At 39.7% G+C, this 18,398-nt stretch overlaps 1 protein-coding gene across 1 annotated transcript; it reads left to right on the forward strand.

Moving 5' to 3' along the window:
* Positions 1-1,865: 1,865 nt before the first annotated feature.
* LOC134660277 (heart- and neural crest derivatives-expressed protein 2) lies at positions 1,866-18,019 on the forward strand. The gene is made up of 8 exons (XM_063516020.1): positions 1,866-1,950; positions 4,524-4,625; positions 6,504-6,584; positions 7,939-7,941; positions 8,069-8,250; positions 9,864-9,953; positions 10,424-10,555; positions 17,890-18,019. The coding sequence occupies exons 1-8, from the start codon at positions 1,866-1,868 to the stop codon at positions 17,980-17,982; spliced, it is 768 nt and encodes a 255-aa protein (XP_063372090.1). The 3' UTR covers positions 17,983-18,019.
* Positions 18,020-18,398: the final 379 nt, after the last annotated feature.

Here is an 18,398-nt window from a genome sequence, read left to right on the forward strand (position 1 = left end):
CTTCCTGGGATTTTATACATATTGTGATTTAGAATAAAACATTGTTACATAACTTACTAAGTTTCCTAGATATTTGAAAACAAAAACATTAAAGTACCTACAGTAAATTCAGTAGAACTCCTTAAATACGATCAAAATGTGTGTTTTTTTCGACGGCGAATGTATGAGGATTGTAAAGGAAAATTGCACCAGTTTTCAGCCTGGCAATATCAGGTTTCTTGAAGCCTGGGAGCCTGTGGACTGCGGTATGTGCCAAATAGAATTTTCAAAAATTGCAGTTCTCATGAAATGTTCTCGGTCATTGACGTATAATATCTAAGGACGGGCTAATGGGGCACTAAACATCGTACTAGTGCAGCGGTGCTACCCACGAATTCCAGCCAATCGTGCAGTCTAACGCGACTAGTTGCGACCAATAGCGCGCGTAATGCGAACTCGTCAACCAATCGCGTTGTAGCGATTTCACACCGCTGTACTGGCCCCTGTCATGCCTCATTATTATTGCCCGTAAAGCCAGTCCCTAGATATCTATGTCAATGTTCTCGGTATTTTTTCTGCACGTTTATTGCCGAACCATCTTACAGTTAGTTTCGATTTCTATGACACTTGAAATAGAGGCCATGAGTGACTTAAATGTTAAATGAAACAGTCGTCAACAGTTAAACAGTTAAGAACATTGAGTAATAATCCCTAATACAGGATTTTTATAAGCGGAATAAACTTGCATGAGAATTTTCTCACGAAAGTTTCCAGAAATCAGGGAAATTTTGAGAATTTTTTTAATTCTTCAATTCTTTATTCGTTCATCACAGGTACATAAATAGATGATAACTTAATATTCTAAGGAACAGCCATGATGTGCCTTTTGGCGTACGAAATAATTTCTTATTATCTAAGTAACTATATTACATTTTTTTTTACATTATTTACATGGGTAATGAGATTGGCATATGCAAATTTACATTTACAACTTGCACATTTCTACTCACAACTCAGAAAATTATCTATGCTTGTCTGGCTTCACTCACCCTACATAATCTGCTAAATCATAACCCTTTTGCCTTTGTTGTAGTTGGTTAACCTTTTCGACGCCGTGTCAAACACAAAAGCTGTCACGCGGACGCCACGTCACCGAAGTGTCAAAATTGAAATTGAGCTTTATGCATATGCACGTAGGTCTATGTTGCTCTGTGGTCTGTGACCGATTAATCAGTCTTTGGCGTTGAACCTGCGGTGCGGATATATCGGTCATTAGCGTCCAAAAGGATAAGAAACTAAATGGATGGAGAAGAACGCAGCTCTCGACTGATACCGTGGCGCCGTAGTTTATAATTAGTATCTCACGGGCTGTCTCAAGTGCCACTTGTAACTACCATGAGTTACTAATACCATGAGTAGTCTCATGGTAGTCATTAAGCTGCTGTAAATTTCTTTTTAAACACATATTTTTTACTTAAGTTTTACTACTTCATTCCAACTTTACAATCGATCCGTCGATCGGATTAAGTCCAAAAAATGTATCACCCCAAAAACTGTTTTCCTAGGATACCCCGGATCCTTCCTTCTTCTTTCCTAGGATGCGCCGGTGCCGTCATATAGCTGATATAGCGGCCGTCTCCATACAAAATAATACGGCTAAATATGGATGAAGTAGTATTTAGTATGGACACAATTGTGCAATCGTTAACGCTTCGTAGCGAACGAAACGCAACTGTCACTATCGTACTAGTTTCCACACTAGAGTGATAGTACTACGATACGCTATGGAGCGTTAACGACACGTTGGCTACGCGCCCTGGACCCTCAAGTGCCGGGATGTCGACAGCGGCGTAGTTAACCCTAATAACTGTTTGTTTGTCCACAGGATGTCGAGTTACGGCAGTATCTCTCCCTCGGACGAAGGATTCGACCGATATGAGCCTCCCTTCTATTGTCCACCTAGTCATCAAGGTAACGAAACTAATGAGCAAACATATACATACTTAAATATTTGTTGAAATGTCAACTTTAATCGCTGTCAATGAGTTGAATATCATATCATTCATATCCGCCATATATGACTTCGTATGCGGTAAAGGGTTAAGAGTCGCACGAACCAAGCTGCCGCCATACAATCCAAGTTACGCTCTCATTTTAAAACGACATGCTTGGACATTTACGTCACATCATCTTGTTGCTAGAAATTGGTATACAAAGAAAGTAGAGCGAGTGGAAGTTCTGCTCCAAGTTTCATGTACAGTCGCCAAGATATATCGGAGCGGTCAAGGCTCTCACAAAATATCTGAACACGCCTCTATTGTCAGGGCGTTAGAGTGCGTGTTCAGATATTGTGAACACCTTGACCGCTCCGATATATCTGATGGCGACTGTACAAATTTAAACATGTTTACAAATAAAAACAAAACACAAAACAATGAGAACCTTAAACCTTATCGCTTAAGGGGCCCACTGATTATCAGTCCGCCGGATAGTATCGGCCTGTCAGTTAGAACAAAAAGTTGACAGTTCCGAACAACTGACAGGCCGATAACGTCCGGCGGACTGTTAATTAGTCGGCCCCTTTATTTTATCATGTTTCGATCTATAGGGAGGGATCTTTTGTGCAATTGCCCCCTTCAGAATGATCCTTCTCAAGAGCGTTTTCGACCATCTCCATGTGCCGGATGATGGAGCTCATGGGTTACGTTTTGAATACCTTTGGTTCCAGATAGCCTGCTCCCATTGACGTATATCTCAGGACGGGCCTTACGGGCACTAAAAATGGTACTAGTTCTGCGGTGTCACTCTCGAATTCGAGCCAATCGTGCAGTCTAACGCAACTAGTTGCGACCAATCGCGCGCGTGATGTGACCAATGGCCCCGTTCATGCCCCATTTTTATTGCCCGAGGCCAGTCCTGATATATTCGTCAATGCCTGCTCCAAAGTCCTTAATTCTCTGTCTAGCGAGGGCGTGACATTCACACATATAGGTGTCTTACTGTCTCTTCCTCTTCACTACATATTCGACAGTCGGTGTTGTCAGAGTGTCCCATCTTGGCCGAACCTCCTAAGGCCCAGCCATACAAACGAAACATCCAAAAGGGTGTAGCAGGATAAGCCTTCAAAAATTGCCCCCAAAGCTTTGAGTTCAAAACTACTACCAGTTGATGCCCCGTCAAATGAAAATAATCCACACCAATTTTTAACCCTCTACTGCCGCCTGGAACCCCGTGACATTCATTTAACCCTAAAAAGATTTTATTTTTTTTCTCAAAAAGTATAAAACGGACAATTATGAAATTTTTCATAAATGTTGATGTCATCTATACAAACTATAAAAAAAAAACTAACTCTGTACTTACTTATTTTCCTAGAAAAAAACCTAAATAAAAAAATAAAACACCCTGTATATCAGTTCAAGCTCGTCGTACTATCACCATTTTTGTACTAATTATTAACCAACTACCTATCTACATAATATATAAGTTTCATGTAAATAACAAAGGTGGAACAGTGTGAAAATATAAGTATTGTTCAGTACGTACCATGTATGTAACACGCTTACCAAACGTTGACGACACTAGTAAAAGATATCGGCCCGCCAACCGGGAAGCCATCCGTAATCATTTTTTTTTTGTTATATTTATACTTATATTTTCTGCTACACCCTTTGCCACTGAAATTTGATCCTAAAGTGTAGGAAATGGAGTAAACAGGATACCTATATACAGTGGTATTACTAAAAGAAATTAAAAACTAGCTTAAATCTAAAATAGGCCCTTGAGGCATTGTACCAAGGATGCTGGCGACATTTCCTCGCTGTATCGCAATGCTGATACGTTGTGCGAGGTAGCCGCCAGCTCTTCGGTCACCAGTTACGTCAACCAGACGCTTCGCGATTTCTGCGAACAACTTATGCGCGCTGGGACCCCATGGACCTAGGGTTTCAACTCCAAATGGTTGAAAATTGAACGAAACAAAGTAAAAGCGACTGTTCCAATTGAACATGGTTTAAATTACATCGAACTGAATAATGAGACCGTAATTTCGATTATATGGCGGCGCACGGTGGGCTGGATGGCTCGAAAAGAAGACATTCGCACTTTTTTCAGAAAATCATTTTTTGAAAAATGCTATCCGATAGAGAATTATATAAGGAACAATAAATGTGGCATACATTTTTTCGAAATAAGGCATATTGACAGCAGAAAAAAATTAAGTTTGTTTTTTTTGTATGAGACCCAAAAATAGGTATCTTGTTTCTCAGAAACTATTAGAGGTCCCGTCTTCTACCTTTCAAGACTTTGTTTTTCTACTTTTATAGAGTAGGAAACAATAAGCAGATTTTTTATACAGGTGCTGGTTTTTTTTTAGTCCAGTAAAAAGTCCACACATTTTTGATTTTTTCGTTTATGTCTTTTTTGGGATTCCACATTATTTTTCGATAGTTTAATTCTATAATAATAATGTCCTCTTTTCGAGCCATCCAGCCCACCGTGCGGCGGCACCACCACCGTTTATTGACGTTTAACTGTTGTTGTAGGAAGCCCCATGGACGGCGGAGTGTACTGGCCTGGAGTCGAGCCCGAGTTCGACTCCCGGGACGTGTACCACGACAACCAGCACTACATCTCCAGGAGCTACGGTAAGACTAACCTACGACATTAAGGATGACACGCTAGACCGGGCCGTGCCCGGGCCGAGACGTCAGACATGTCATTTTCATTTGTTGCCCGTGGTCCTACCGCGTAGTCCTACTGGTAGTACCACGGGTAATTTTTTTTGTCCGTGGATCTACCGGTAGAACTGTAAAAAGAAAATCATAATTATGTATGGGCATTGGTCCTACTAATTGTATAGTACAGTCAATGTCAATATGGTGACATGTAGCTGGTTCTGCGGTCCCAGAGGCGTTACCGCGAACGATGTTTCCTGTCCTTTTCGCACTTATGATGTTTTTTGCAGTGCGAAAGGGACAGGAAATATCGTTAACCGTTCCCGGTAAGGCCTCTATGTGCTTACATAGCACGGCATTGCATTCGATAGCGGTTGCGGTAATATTTCCAAAGCGAGTAGTATAGATATAGGTTATTGTTATTTCTTTTTTAAATTTAATTTAATTTAAAATTTAAAATGCTATCACTTCTAGTGGAACCAAGGGCAACGCAATTTGGTCGTAGTCCTACTGATAGAACTACGGACATGAAAAAAAGCCCGTGGTACTACTAGTTGAACTACAGGTCATTTTACTTGCCTATAGTCCTACTGATAGAACCACGGACAAAAAAAATTGCCCGTGGTACTACCAGTAGGACTACGCGGTAGGACCACGGACAACAAATGGTCATTTTTAGGGTTCCGTACCCAAAGGGTAAAAACGGGACCCTATTATTAAGACTCCGCTGTCCGTCCGTCCGTCCGTCTGTCCGTCCGTCCGTCCTTCCGTCTGTCACCAGGCTGTATCTCACGAACCGTGATAGCTAGAGTTGAAATTTTCACAGATGATGTATTTCTGTTGCTGCTATAACAACAAATACTAAAAACAGAATAAAATAAAGATTTAAGTGGGGCTCCCATACAACAAACGTGATTTTTGACCGAAGTTAAGCAACGTCGGGCGGGGTCAGTACTTGGATGGGTGACCGTTTTTTTGCTTGTTTTGCTCTATTTTTTGTTGATGGTGCGGAACCCTCCGAGTCCGACTCGCACTTGGCCGGTTTTTTCTTTTTCTTAATTTTCTATGACAGCTGATCGGTGATCACGTGGTACTTTCCATAGAAAACGAAGGGCCGGAAGCTCCGGCCTGGCTACGGCCCGGTCTAGCGCGTCATCTTTTACGTTTAGAAACAAGGCACAGAATAAGTATACTATTATCTACGTTGAATCGTCTACACGGACCTACGGACCTACATAATTTCTTTGGTCAACGGGTACCTACAGCACGAACGCTGTACCTTTATAAAATTACTAGCGACTCGCCCCGGCTTCGCACGGATTAACAAATTATACATGAAACTTCCTCTTGAATCACTCTATCTATTAAAAAAAACCGCATCAAAATCCGTTGCGTAGTTTTAAAGATCTAAGCATACAGACAGACAGACAGCGGGAAACGACTTTGTTTTATACTATGTAGTGATGATAGTGATAAAGGGTTCGAAACGTTGGGATCCATTTTAAATTCATTATAACACGCGATATAATCCGTTTACATAGTTTTATTTCGTGAGTAACGCGATAGTTACCGAAGACAATATTTTAAATATTCATTCAAAAATAAAGTATTTGGGGCATTATCTATGAAAAGGGACCTTATTGTCGATGGCGCTTACGCCGCACATCGTCGCGTGGCATTGTATTTATATCGGAGCAACGTTAATAATGCCGTAAGCGCCATCGACAATAAGGTCCCTTTTCATAGATAACGTCACATTTGTGTAATCTCATAAAACTCCTCGTATTTCCAATGTGGTCAATGACCTCTGTGTCGAATAAAGTAATCCCAAATCATACTGTTTGACAGGTTACGACGACGTGAACATGTCCAACGACCCCTACGAAGGCTTCCAGAACGTGCACCAGAACTACATGCAGAACAACATAGGTGAGCTGCCATCAATAATACAGTCACGCTCCGTGATTGTTAGTGTAAGGCCTGAGTGGACGCTCGAGTTGGGCGTGCAGCGGGGCGGGGCGTGCGGCGTGCATGTTAAAACAAATGCGCACGTATAGGAGCGGCCTTAGTACACGCTGCTCAAATCACTTGTGAGCCCGACGCCACGCTGCACGCCCCGCCGAACGCTCCGCTTCGAGCGTCCACTCAGGCCTTACACTTTCACCATTTAGGGTTCTAGCTAAATTGGACATTCCATAGCGTAAGTATGGAACAACCAATTTAACTAGGACCGGAATGGCATAACAATCGCGGAGCGTGATGGTACATGGTACCTATATTTATGGGTATTATATTTGCTAGTTGTATGGATGGATTATTGTGCGTGCCTGATTGGCGAACGCTGGCATACTAACGCCTAACTGTATTTCCTTTCTAGGGTTCCGTACCAAAAAGTAAAAAAGAACCTTTATTGTGCGACTTTGTCCGTCCGTCTGTCACTACAAGAGAATTTTGCATAATTGCAAAGTACCCATGAAAGCTCTCGGTATTGTTTTTCTGCACGTTTATTGCCGAACCATCTTACAGTTAGTCTCGATTTCTATGACACTTTAAATAGAGGCCAATGAGTGACGTAAATATTAAATGAAACATTCGTTTAGAGTCAAGAATAATAATCCCTAATCTGAACAGGAACTTCCCAAGTTGAAACTTGCGTGAGAACTGTCTCATAAAAGACATTTTGGGAATGTTCTGTAATTTGCACATTGTTGGTCTATAGTTGGTCAAACCAATTTGTCAGTCAGTAAGAACCAGAAAACTATACTCATCCTTTTCTTTTGGGTGCTAGTACTAGGACACTTAAGAAACGGTTACCCTATTTACTGAATACTTTGCCCGCGGACATAGTACCTAAACGAGCCCAAAAAAAGTTGATTAAAAAAGAGTCTTAAAATGTATCTCTTGAATACACTATAGGGGAATGTGTTGCCCTATAGAGTATTCATGACATTATAAGCCTGACCAGTAATATATGATAATTGTCAAGAGGGCGCTGTTATTCTCATGTATAGGGTGACAATTCAGCGTAGTATGAAAAAATTAGTTCCAGTGAAATTCCGCAACATGGCGCACCCTCAATAGATCCTGGTTCACCTATACCTAGTATTGTAACTCCCAACTTATAACAAATTTATTTAAGTATAGAATAGTGCGACTCCGCAGTCAAACAAATGTAGTTTTGTGGAGCTTTGTCCTTAACAAAGAAGGTGTAGGTAACTTTTGTGTAATAAATAACTAAAATATTTATTTTAGTTATTTAATAAAAAAATAGTGTAAGACAAAGGCAGTATGATTCTCTCTGTCTACGTTTGAAATGGGACAGTCCTTTGACAAATTAGTTTGGGGCTAGGTTGATCTGTGTAAAATGTCGCCTGATATTTATTTATTTATTTAAACTATATCTGTTTATACAGTGGACTGCGAGCTCCAGCTACCCCGCTACCCCCGCCCCGCTGGCCCCTCCTTCGTCCGCGTGGTCAAGCGGCGCAGCACGGCCAACAAGAAGGAGCGCCGGCGCACGCAGAGCATCAACACTGCCTTCACGGACCTGAGGGAGTGTATACCCAATGTGCCGCCTGACACCAAGTTATCTAAGGTACAATACAAAGGTGTTTTTATATGTATTCCAGATGAGTCAAAAGGGTCTCTATTGTTTCCCAAAAAGTGTCAAGTGTCAAGTCATAGGTAAGTAATGTACTGTAGGTACTACTGATCCAGTGGTCGTGGGTTCAAGTCCCACCTAAGACAGTGTATTTTTCCACTTTTAATTTATTTCGAAGCTTAATAGCATCGTTCGCAGACGTTTCTGCTTAATACAAAATTAATTAAGTAATGTACCTATTGTTTGCCCGCATTTTCGTTAGTCATAATTAATTTGGTTCAGAAACGCGTCACTTTTTAGGATTGCCATAAAACAAACCTAACCTAACCGATCTATAGGATAACCTAACGACAATCCTGAAAAGTTAACGGTTTCAGTTTCATGACTAATGATAATATGACAAACAATACATTATGACTTAAAACTTTATGGGAAACAACGGGACCTCGGGTCAAAAACGTTCGGGAAAACTAGCGTCTTTACTGGGGACCATAATACGAAAGTTAACGATTTTAATCATACAGATTTTTAGAAAGGGTCGTTGAAAATTAGGCATTAAAGTCGACTTATAGTATAAACCCTGCGATTGAGAGTCCGTACCCACCAGTGGGTTAAATGTAATTTCTATGACAGCTGCAGCAAAAAAAAAAAAAAAAAAAAAAAAAGAGAGAGTTATTATTAAAAAAAAAGAGTTATTATTTAAAAAAAATTGAGTTATTATTTAAAAAAAAAAGAGTTATTATTGTAAATGAAAACATACCTCTTTCAATCAAGATGATCGGAACTTGTATCTTTAAAAAAAATAAAGCAGTTGTATTATACTCATAAGATGACTGCTAGCAGTCATCTTATGAGCCTATAGACAAATCATTCAAATGACATTGCTTAAGATATCACTGTCAGTCATTTAATTGACACATTTAAGTGCTGGAGTAGAAAAATGTAATTTGTGGAGTCACCACTGAATTTTAAGGCCCCAATTTCACTCTTTTAATAATATAATAAAATACCTAGGTACTCTCTTCTACTGCCGTCTGCCAAATGCTACTTTATTACATCCAAGTTACTTATCCTACTGTTTTTTAAAGGCTGACACAACACAAGTGCGTTTTCAGAATATAAAATTAAACACCAGATTAGATTTATTATTTTATAGTTTTTGTCACAACGTCTTCTTATAAATCATTTATTTTTCGTGATAAACTTAGTGTACGTCCAAAAGTAACATTATAAGGTATATAAAACATAGATAACTACATATTGTTTACCACGCCTCAGCATAATGATGACCCGAGAGTCAGCGTTGGTCTCCCAGCGAGGCCATTTGTGGGCCACGATCGCAGATTGTGTTGTGTTAGTAGGTAGTACATTAAAGCTAGAGTCCGTCTAAGCTAACTCTGCACCAACTTGGAAGCGACAAAGTGTGTAGGCGCTACTATTAAAGTCAAATTCCTATGAAAACGTGTACAGTGGCATTTTCACACTTTATCGCAGCAAAGTCTATGCAAAGTTTGTTTAAGCCCTTCACACACCTTACTTAAAGGTGTATGAAGCGTTTAGACTGACTGCAGCGATTTTTCTGTGTCTGATTATGACCTCTCTGGCAGACGGCAGTGCGGTCGGCGGGCGTGAACGCTGCGTTCTCGCTGCTGCGCGCACGCATCCCGCGCGTCGCGCCCGACACTAAACTATCCAAGGTTGGTCAATATCAACCTTATTTTAATGAGATTTAAGTTCATACGATGTGACGAACGCAGCGTTTTCGCTTAATATACCAAGAGCGCGAGCTAGTAGAAAATATAACTTTTCACGCTACTGCTCGGAAATATGGTTGTACCTTGATATAGGTACCTAGTCTATTTTATCTAAATCTTCGCTAAAAAGAATAGAAAGTAGCGCTTAAGGCCTGGCATGTCATTTTAGATAATTATCGGCATATTAATATTAATGTGCAACGAATTCAATCACGCAAAGCGCAGGCAATCTATGAGGTTCGTGCCTAATAGGTAACATGTGTTGTGAAAGCATTTTTTTACAATAAAATATTTTTCTTTTACCTATCTTTAGTTATAAATGTTGCAACGCTAACGCTAAAAACGCTCGTCTGCTGAATAATCATATTCAGCAGACGAGCGTTATTAAAAACTAACACCCTCCTTCTTTTCAGATCAAAACGCTTCGACTGGCCACCTCCTACATCTCGTACCTCCTCAAGGTCCTAGAGACGGACGGGGAACCGGCAGGAGGCTTCAGAGCTGACCTGCATCACGCGCAACCGCGCCGGAGAGCTGACACACAGGTGACTTGATGATTTCACGGGTTCGGTCTGGACACATTATGGAAACATGTTTTATCCTGACACTTTAACGCTTCGGCTGGCCACCCCCTACGTGTCCTACCTCCTCGAGGTCCTAGAGACGGACGGGGAGCCGGCAGGAGGCTTCAGAGCTGACCTGCATCACGCGCAACCGCGCCGGAGAGCTGACACACAGGTGACTTGATGATTGCACGGGTTCGGTCCGGAGACATTATGGAAACATGGTTTATCCTGACAATTTAACGCTTCGGCTGGCCACTTCCTACATCTCGTACCTCCTCAAGGTCCTAGAGACGGACGGGGAGCCGGCAGGTGGGTTCAGTAAAGGGTTAAAACACTCCCTTCGGTTGTGTCTTAATTTATAGCTAATCGTTGCAAATTTCCTACTTTTCGCACTTGTATCCTAATGTACTATTGCGTTTATAGCGTATAAGTAACAAAATATTTTATTACTACTTTACTTACCCAAAAAATGGGACTTGCCAACTACATTACAGCGCTACAGTTGTGTTGCCAGTTACATTACAAAATCGGTTTTAGGATATATATATACAGCAAAATGTATTTCTTCATTACTTAAGTTCTGTTATTTATACGGCTAATACGGCTATAAGTTCATCAGTCACGACTCACGAGTTCGGCTAATTCGATTTTTAGTGTGATTTAAAATTATGTATTCATTATCGAAGCTATTTGAAATAATCGACGTTACCGCACTCATGCTACATATAAGTTTAAATCTGGCGCAGTAATTGAGAAGAGTGTTTCTCTCGGGAACCGTTATCTTGCACATGCGCGGTTCAAGAGCAGGCGGCGCCGCGCCGGCGCACGCGGCGACGCTGGGATTATTGGAGACAACAGGAGTGGTCATTTCTCCATACAAACGTACTCGACTGTTTCCTCCGTGGGTTTTGAAGCTAGAGCAATGATGTTTTCAACACAGATTAATATTGTCAATATCTGTGTCGGACCGTTTTGCTTTATTTGATATTTTTGGTTTTTTAAGGCGCTAGAGCCCTTCAAAAATGGCCAAAATGGCCTAATTGACTATGCCGCAATGAGAGGCGTGGTATTCAAAACTGATATCATATATATATATTAGCCCAAAAATCAAAACGGTCCGACACAGATAATTTCATAATCATTTAGATTTCAAAATTTGGTTACAATTGGTTAAGGTTTGGAGGAGGAAACATTCGAGTACGAAACCTCGATTTTTGAGATTTTTATGCAGGATTTTTCGCCTTGTCCTTATCGCACTAGTTTTAGGAGCCGCTTCCGTTAGCGAGACGGGTATATTTACCTAAAATATTTATATCTCAGCTCCTGTTTCGTCTTAAACAAAAGTTTGTCAATTTCCTATATGTACTGACATAATTGCTGTAGTCTGTCTTAAGGATGACTCACGCTAGACCAGGCCGGGGCCGGGCGGAGCTTCACGCGCTTCGTTTTCTATGGAACCTCGTGATCACCGATCTGCAGTCATAGAAAATGACATGTCGGTTGCCTCGGACCGGGCCCGGCCCGGTCACGCGTGAGTCATCCTTAATATTTTTTTAAAGAGGTCTCGCTTCACCTCGGTTCCTAAGGAGCGAAATTACGGGTGCTTCGAAAAAAAAAAAAGATTTTTCTTGTACGGTGAGCCACTAGGAGAGAGAGGGTAAAACTTGGCTAAAATGATGAGAGACAGTTGAAATTTGTAACAATATACTACAAAAACATGTAAGAAGTAAATAAATATTAGGCGAAACAAAATAAGGGGAAAACCCCTTCTTTTGTTGCCTTAGAATAAAAATTCTAAGGGGCAAAATTAAAATAAATATTCAACGGGTCTCTATTGTTTCCCATAAAGTTTTAAGTCATAATGTATTGTTTGTCCGCATTTTCGTTAGTCATCATTTGTTTTTTCTAAGAAACGCGTAACTTTTCAGGATTGGCATAAAACAAACCTAACCTAACGTAATCTACCCATAGGATAACCTTAGGAAATCCTGAAAAGTTTCAGAATTATGACTTTAATGATAATCTGACAATCATTACATAATAACTTTCAATCATTATGCCAAACACCGGAAAATTTTCACCAACATTTCTATTTGGCTGGGGTAGCAATCGCGAGAGTGCGCAAACCAGACGCCTGTAATCTAATAACGAAACCACATGGCCACGATGCTTTATTGCCTATCGCCGTAATTATATCGCGTTTGGGCTATTTCACTCGTGAAATGTATTCTTATCTCCTGTTCTGAAAATTAAACTAGCGACCCGCCCCGGCTTCGCTCGGGTTAACAAATTATGCATAAACCTTCCTCTTGAATCACTCTATCTATTTAAAAAACCGCATCGAAATCCTTTGCGTAGTTTTAAAGATATAAGCAACATAGGGACAGTCAGCGGGAAGCGAGTTTTTTATACTATGTAGTGATATATGTACAAGTCGGCATTTGGGTATTGGTTATGACTGTTATGAGGAAAAATATACCTCAAACTCTTAATATTTCATTAGAATTAAAGGAAGATTTAGCCGTTAGCCGTTTTGTCGCCGAAATAGTGTTTAGTTTTTTAAGTTTATATAAAATGCATAGGTATATATGTTAGTCTGTAAGGTATTTGTAATATGGGCCTTGTTGCCTGATTTAAAATGTTAAATAAATAAATAAAAATTGGAAAAAAGGAAAAATGCGTGGGCACCTAAATACTTACCTAACTTTATATATTGCTGATAGGAAAGCTGTTTGTTTATTAATCGGGTTCCAATGAAGCATACACACATTATTATTGTCATTTAAGCGGGCATTACATTATACAATTTGCAGAGCGCTAGCTGAGTTAGCGCACTAATTTAGCATAGTGTAAAGGCAGCTAGCCGGTTAGTGACCCAATCTAGTGCGATCGCATGTGCTCTGCCGCACTAGCGCTAACTAGCGCACTAGAACGCACAGTGTAAATGGTTTTAGCGCGCTTAGCGCTTACTGTGCAAGGTCAGTTGTCGGCACGCCACCGGCACACTCGAACGTATGGATGTTTTATTTATTGTATTTCAGTTCAAAATGACGCAGCCACAGACTAGGGAACAGGAAGTACTCTAAACATGATTGAACTTTATAAAGACATGCCATTTTTATGGGATAAAAAACATAAAGATTACAATTAAAGATTTTTATTCGTGAAAATTTAACTAGACATCAGTGTTAAAACAATGCCAACTTTTTGATGTTTTGATGGTGCCATGATATACTAGCTCTGTTCGAAAAATGCGGTTCGATTTGAACGATGATCACTGCCGAAATGAAAATAAGACACTAAATAGCGTCGCTAGCTAGTGTAGTGTAATGAACAAGGTCTTTTTTTTTTATCTCGCCTAGCAACACTTAATTAGCGCTCTGCAAATTGTATAATGTAATGCCCGCATTACTGTTGTCAGGTCATTGGGTAAAACACACACACACACACATACCTAGTTTACACAGTTGCATCTTCTTCAACATTCATCATGCAACTATTGCAATTGGTTTATTGCACAAATGGCGCAATTGATAAACAATAACCACATTTTCTTTATTACGTCGGCGATGAAATGAAACTAAAGTAATAAATACATACATACATACATTATACATACCTAATATTATTCAACCGTAGTCAAGAAATGTTAGGTATTTCAAAATTCAAATCAATCATATATGTATTTCGGCATGCATTGACTGTATAATATAGTAGATATATGTACCATGTAAATTATATAAAGCAGTGTTTTTCAATCTTTTTCATGACGCGACCCCCTTTGTATGAACAAAATATTTCGCTTATGTATTGCCTTACAGCTGGCAGAGGCTTCGCCACCCCCCAGGGGGTCGCGACCCACAGTTTGGAAAACACTGATATAAAGGGACTCAAAATTACGTTGACTAAAGAACTATTAAGTAAGGGCGTAAACACTACGATTAAAGAAGAGAAGCAACGTATTCATATATTAGGGAATACTGTTGTATCGTTATCAGTTAAAACAATAGTAAAATCTATCCAAAAATACGTCAACAACTCCCAAAAGACCAATAACGGAACGGGAGCCATGTTTTTTCACACATTTTTTTCTAGACAACGGTCGTGCGTACACACCCAACACGTGGTAGCAATTTCTAAACTGTTTGTGAAAATAGTTTTTGCCTATAGATTTGGTTACACGTTTTTTTCAATGCTTTGTTTATGAGGCGTGTAATCGTTTTAAAATTGGAGGCACGTGGCTCGTTGGAACAGCGGTTTCGGTTGTTTTGGTGATATGATATGTTGCTTTTTGATAATTGAGATGTTTGTACTTGTTAGTAGGAAGTAGGGTGGGCCCGAATAATCCAACCAACTATTCCCCTTCTAGGAATCTTCCTATTTTAAATTTAGTATTTAAATAAATATTTTTTTATTTACTACTTATAAGTATAAGACACGGTAAAGATCCAACTTCGTTTTGTGCCGAAAAACGCCGGCGACATGCGATTTACATCAAATCAAATAATGACCCCGCTGCAGGTATCATGGGGACTTTTGAGTCGGGTACGATGCAGGGTAGAGGCGCATATTAGACGTTTAGTTTATTATTAGTTTTAATTTATATGTTATATATTATTAATGTTTGTTTGAATAAACTTAATTGGTATTTTAATTTCATGAAAAGAAAATCGCTATAAGTATGCAAAAAATGTTTAAAATTAAACCGATGGGTGCCTTTAACGCGAACAATGCATGATTGCATATTTAAAGAGATAAAACATTAATTTATATATTTCACTAAAATAATGCTAATAATTTAAAAAATGTTTCTTCAGATGCAATAATGTATTGAACAAATGGCATATTGAATGTCAACATATGTTCGATGACGCATTTGATGACACATGCTCACATAGACTAGGAATCCTCTAGACGGAGTTTAGAGCAATTATTTCATGAAACCGATGCTGCCATAAATACTGAGGTGCGGGGGACGAGGTGAGCGAATCCCCGTGCCGTGATTGGTCCGTTCAAAGACACGGACCAATCACGGCACGGGGTTCTGACACTTGACTCTAAGATGGAGTAAAACTACCGTATATTTGTGGCAGAGGGGGTAGCGTTACTATGCTCAGTCTAGAGGATGTCTTGTCTGTGCATGCTCATAATGATATGCATATTTTACTTTTGCCAAGATTGTACTGTAATTTAGTATTTGTGCGCAATAATTAAAGTTGTAATTTATCTGACAAAATGCAATGAGTAGGTATGTAACATGATTTTCTATGAATCGATATGGAGACACAGTGATCCCAACAATATGGTTGATGATATGGTGGTGTAAGCTTGTATGGTGGTCAATAATATCCAAATGTTGCCCTTGATAACGTCGGGAAACCACTGTGTGCCGCCGTCGCAATTATTCTAGGCCATCATTTTTATATCACATACCTACTAAGAATTCTGATTTCACATTTAGCCCGGAGGTCGATTCTAACTTTTTGTTATTAGTTTGAACTGGTTTTGATACAATATCGACAATCGTAACGTCTTGGTCTTGATCGGCTTTTCATTTCATTTCGCATGCACTAAGCAGCGTGAGCGATCTTCAAGGTCATATCAAAACCGTAATTTTTTGTGTAACCTGAATCGGGCTCCTGGTTACCGGTGTATTTTACTTATCTTCTAACTAACTATAGTTGGTCAAAACAATTAGTCAGTAAATAAGAACAAAAAAAACCGGCCAAGTGCGAGTCGGACTCGCGCACGGAGGATTCCGCACCATCAACAAAAAATAGAGCAAAACAAGCAAAAAACGGTCACCCATCCAAGTACTGACCCCGCCCGACGTTGCTTAACTTCGGTCAAAAATCACGTTTGTTGTATGGGAGCCCCAATTAAATCTTTATTTTATTCTGTTTTTAGTATTTGTTGTTATAGCGGCAACAGAAATACATCATCTGTGAAAATTTCAACTGTCTAGCTATCACGGTTCGTGAGATACAACCTGGTGACAGACGGACGGACGGACAGCGGAGTCTTAGTAATATAGGGTCCCGTTTTTACCTTTTGGGTACGGAACCCTAAAAACGGTACTCATCCTTTTCTTTTGGGTGCTATTAGTACTAGTGTAAGACAAAGATGGTATGATTGTCTCTGTCTATGTTTGAAATGAGACAGTCCTTTGACAAAATATAGCGTTTGGTAGCTGTAGCCAGCTGTCACCCCTATTATCTAGGCAATAGAGTTCAATAAGCATCAAATTAGTAGATATAAGAACACCAAGGTTTTATAATAAACAATCGCGCGTGCTTGACGCTACGCAGACACAACGCAGGTACAGTCGTAAGTCGTAAAGCTATTAGTGGAACACGGGAAATATGGTCGGTGCTGTTGTTTACAACTTTATCTAGAAATAGGGGCAAAGTTTAAAAAAAACCTTTATTCACGAAAACAGCATATTTTTACATAGGTAAGTAGGTACAACCTCCGCCGAACTGTATAACAGTTTGTTGGCAGAAAAAGGCTCCCTCTCTTTACGTACTGTTTTAAGCTATTGTATTGTTATTTTAAATGATTGTATGTGCTATACCAGACATATCTGGTATATAGATATACAATAGGTATTAATGTGCAAGATCGCTAAACGAAAATAAATACTTAATGTATCGGGATGATAGATCAGAGCCGATCCAAAGCTTGTAACTTGTAATACAAGTGGAAGCCCCTTTCTAACAAAAGCTGTCAAAAAGTATCATCCGCTTGTATTACAAGTTACAAGCTTTTGAGAAACGGGCCCCAGATGCTACGAACAGTTACATGATTATTTCCATTGGTACATTAATTTAAGATTCGATTGGCGTTTCGATCAACGATTGTCATATTGCCTAGGCCCCCTGGACCTAGGCTACCCTGTCACGGCGGTATCCGTCCCAATTTCTCGAGTATATGTTATCTTTGAAAGACTAGAGTGAGACCAAGCTAAGTTAGCAGCGATTTTTAAAGCCCAGACTGTGCAAGTGTACTTTTTTAAGCGTCAAGCTTCTATGAAATTATGACGTTTAATTTAAATAGCACTTGAACAGTCTGGGCTATCAAAATCGCTGCTAACTTAGCTTGGTCTAACTCTGACGCCATTACTGTAAGGCCAGGGGCCCGTTTCTCAAAAGCTTGTAACTTGTAATACAAGTGGAAGTTCCTTCTAACAAAAGCCGTCAAAAAGTGACATCCGCTTGTATTACAAGTTACAAGCTTTTGAGAAACGGGCCCGTCATATTTTCTTTAGTGAACCTATGACGTATTTTTATAATAACATACTGCATTTGTTTCAGAGCACAGCAGAGAAGAGAGGGAACGGGCGAACGGGCTGGCCGCAGCACGTGTGGGCGCTGGAGCTCAAAACAGAACAGAACCTGAAGACCTAGCTCTAGGTCTAGGTCTAGACCCAGAGCCTGTGACAGTTGCGACATTATAGTCACGTCGAATGATGATCCCTACGACAATTCCTTCAAGTTTCTTTAAAAAATAATTGAAGAAATATGTTTTACCATTTTTCTTACTTAAATGTTACATTTCTAAAAAATAATAATGAAAAAAAAAACTAAATAATGTATGTCTCTGGAAGACATCGCAAATTGAATATCAAATGTTGTGCCTAGTTTTTTTTTTAACTGTAATCTTTTGTGTTGCAATTAGAAATATTTAGGTTTCCGCGACTACTTCAAAATGTCGGTAATTCCATTTTTTTATTTGCCCGATATACTGAACTTTTCGCAATTACCCAAATACACCTTAGATATAAAAAAAATACAGGTGCGTTATGGGTGACGACGTGACAGAA

This window comes from Cydia amplana, chromosome 26, assembly GCF_948474715.1.
Source record: "Cydia amplana chromosome 26, ilCydAmpl1.1, whole genome shotgun sequence".
In the NCBI taxonomy this organism is placed as follows: domain Eukaryota; kingdom Metazoa; phylum Arthropoda; class Insecta; order Lepidoptera; family Tortricidae; genus Cydia; species Cydia amplana.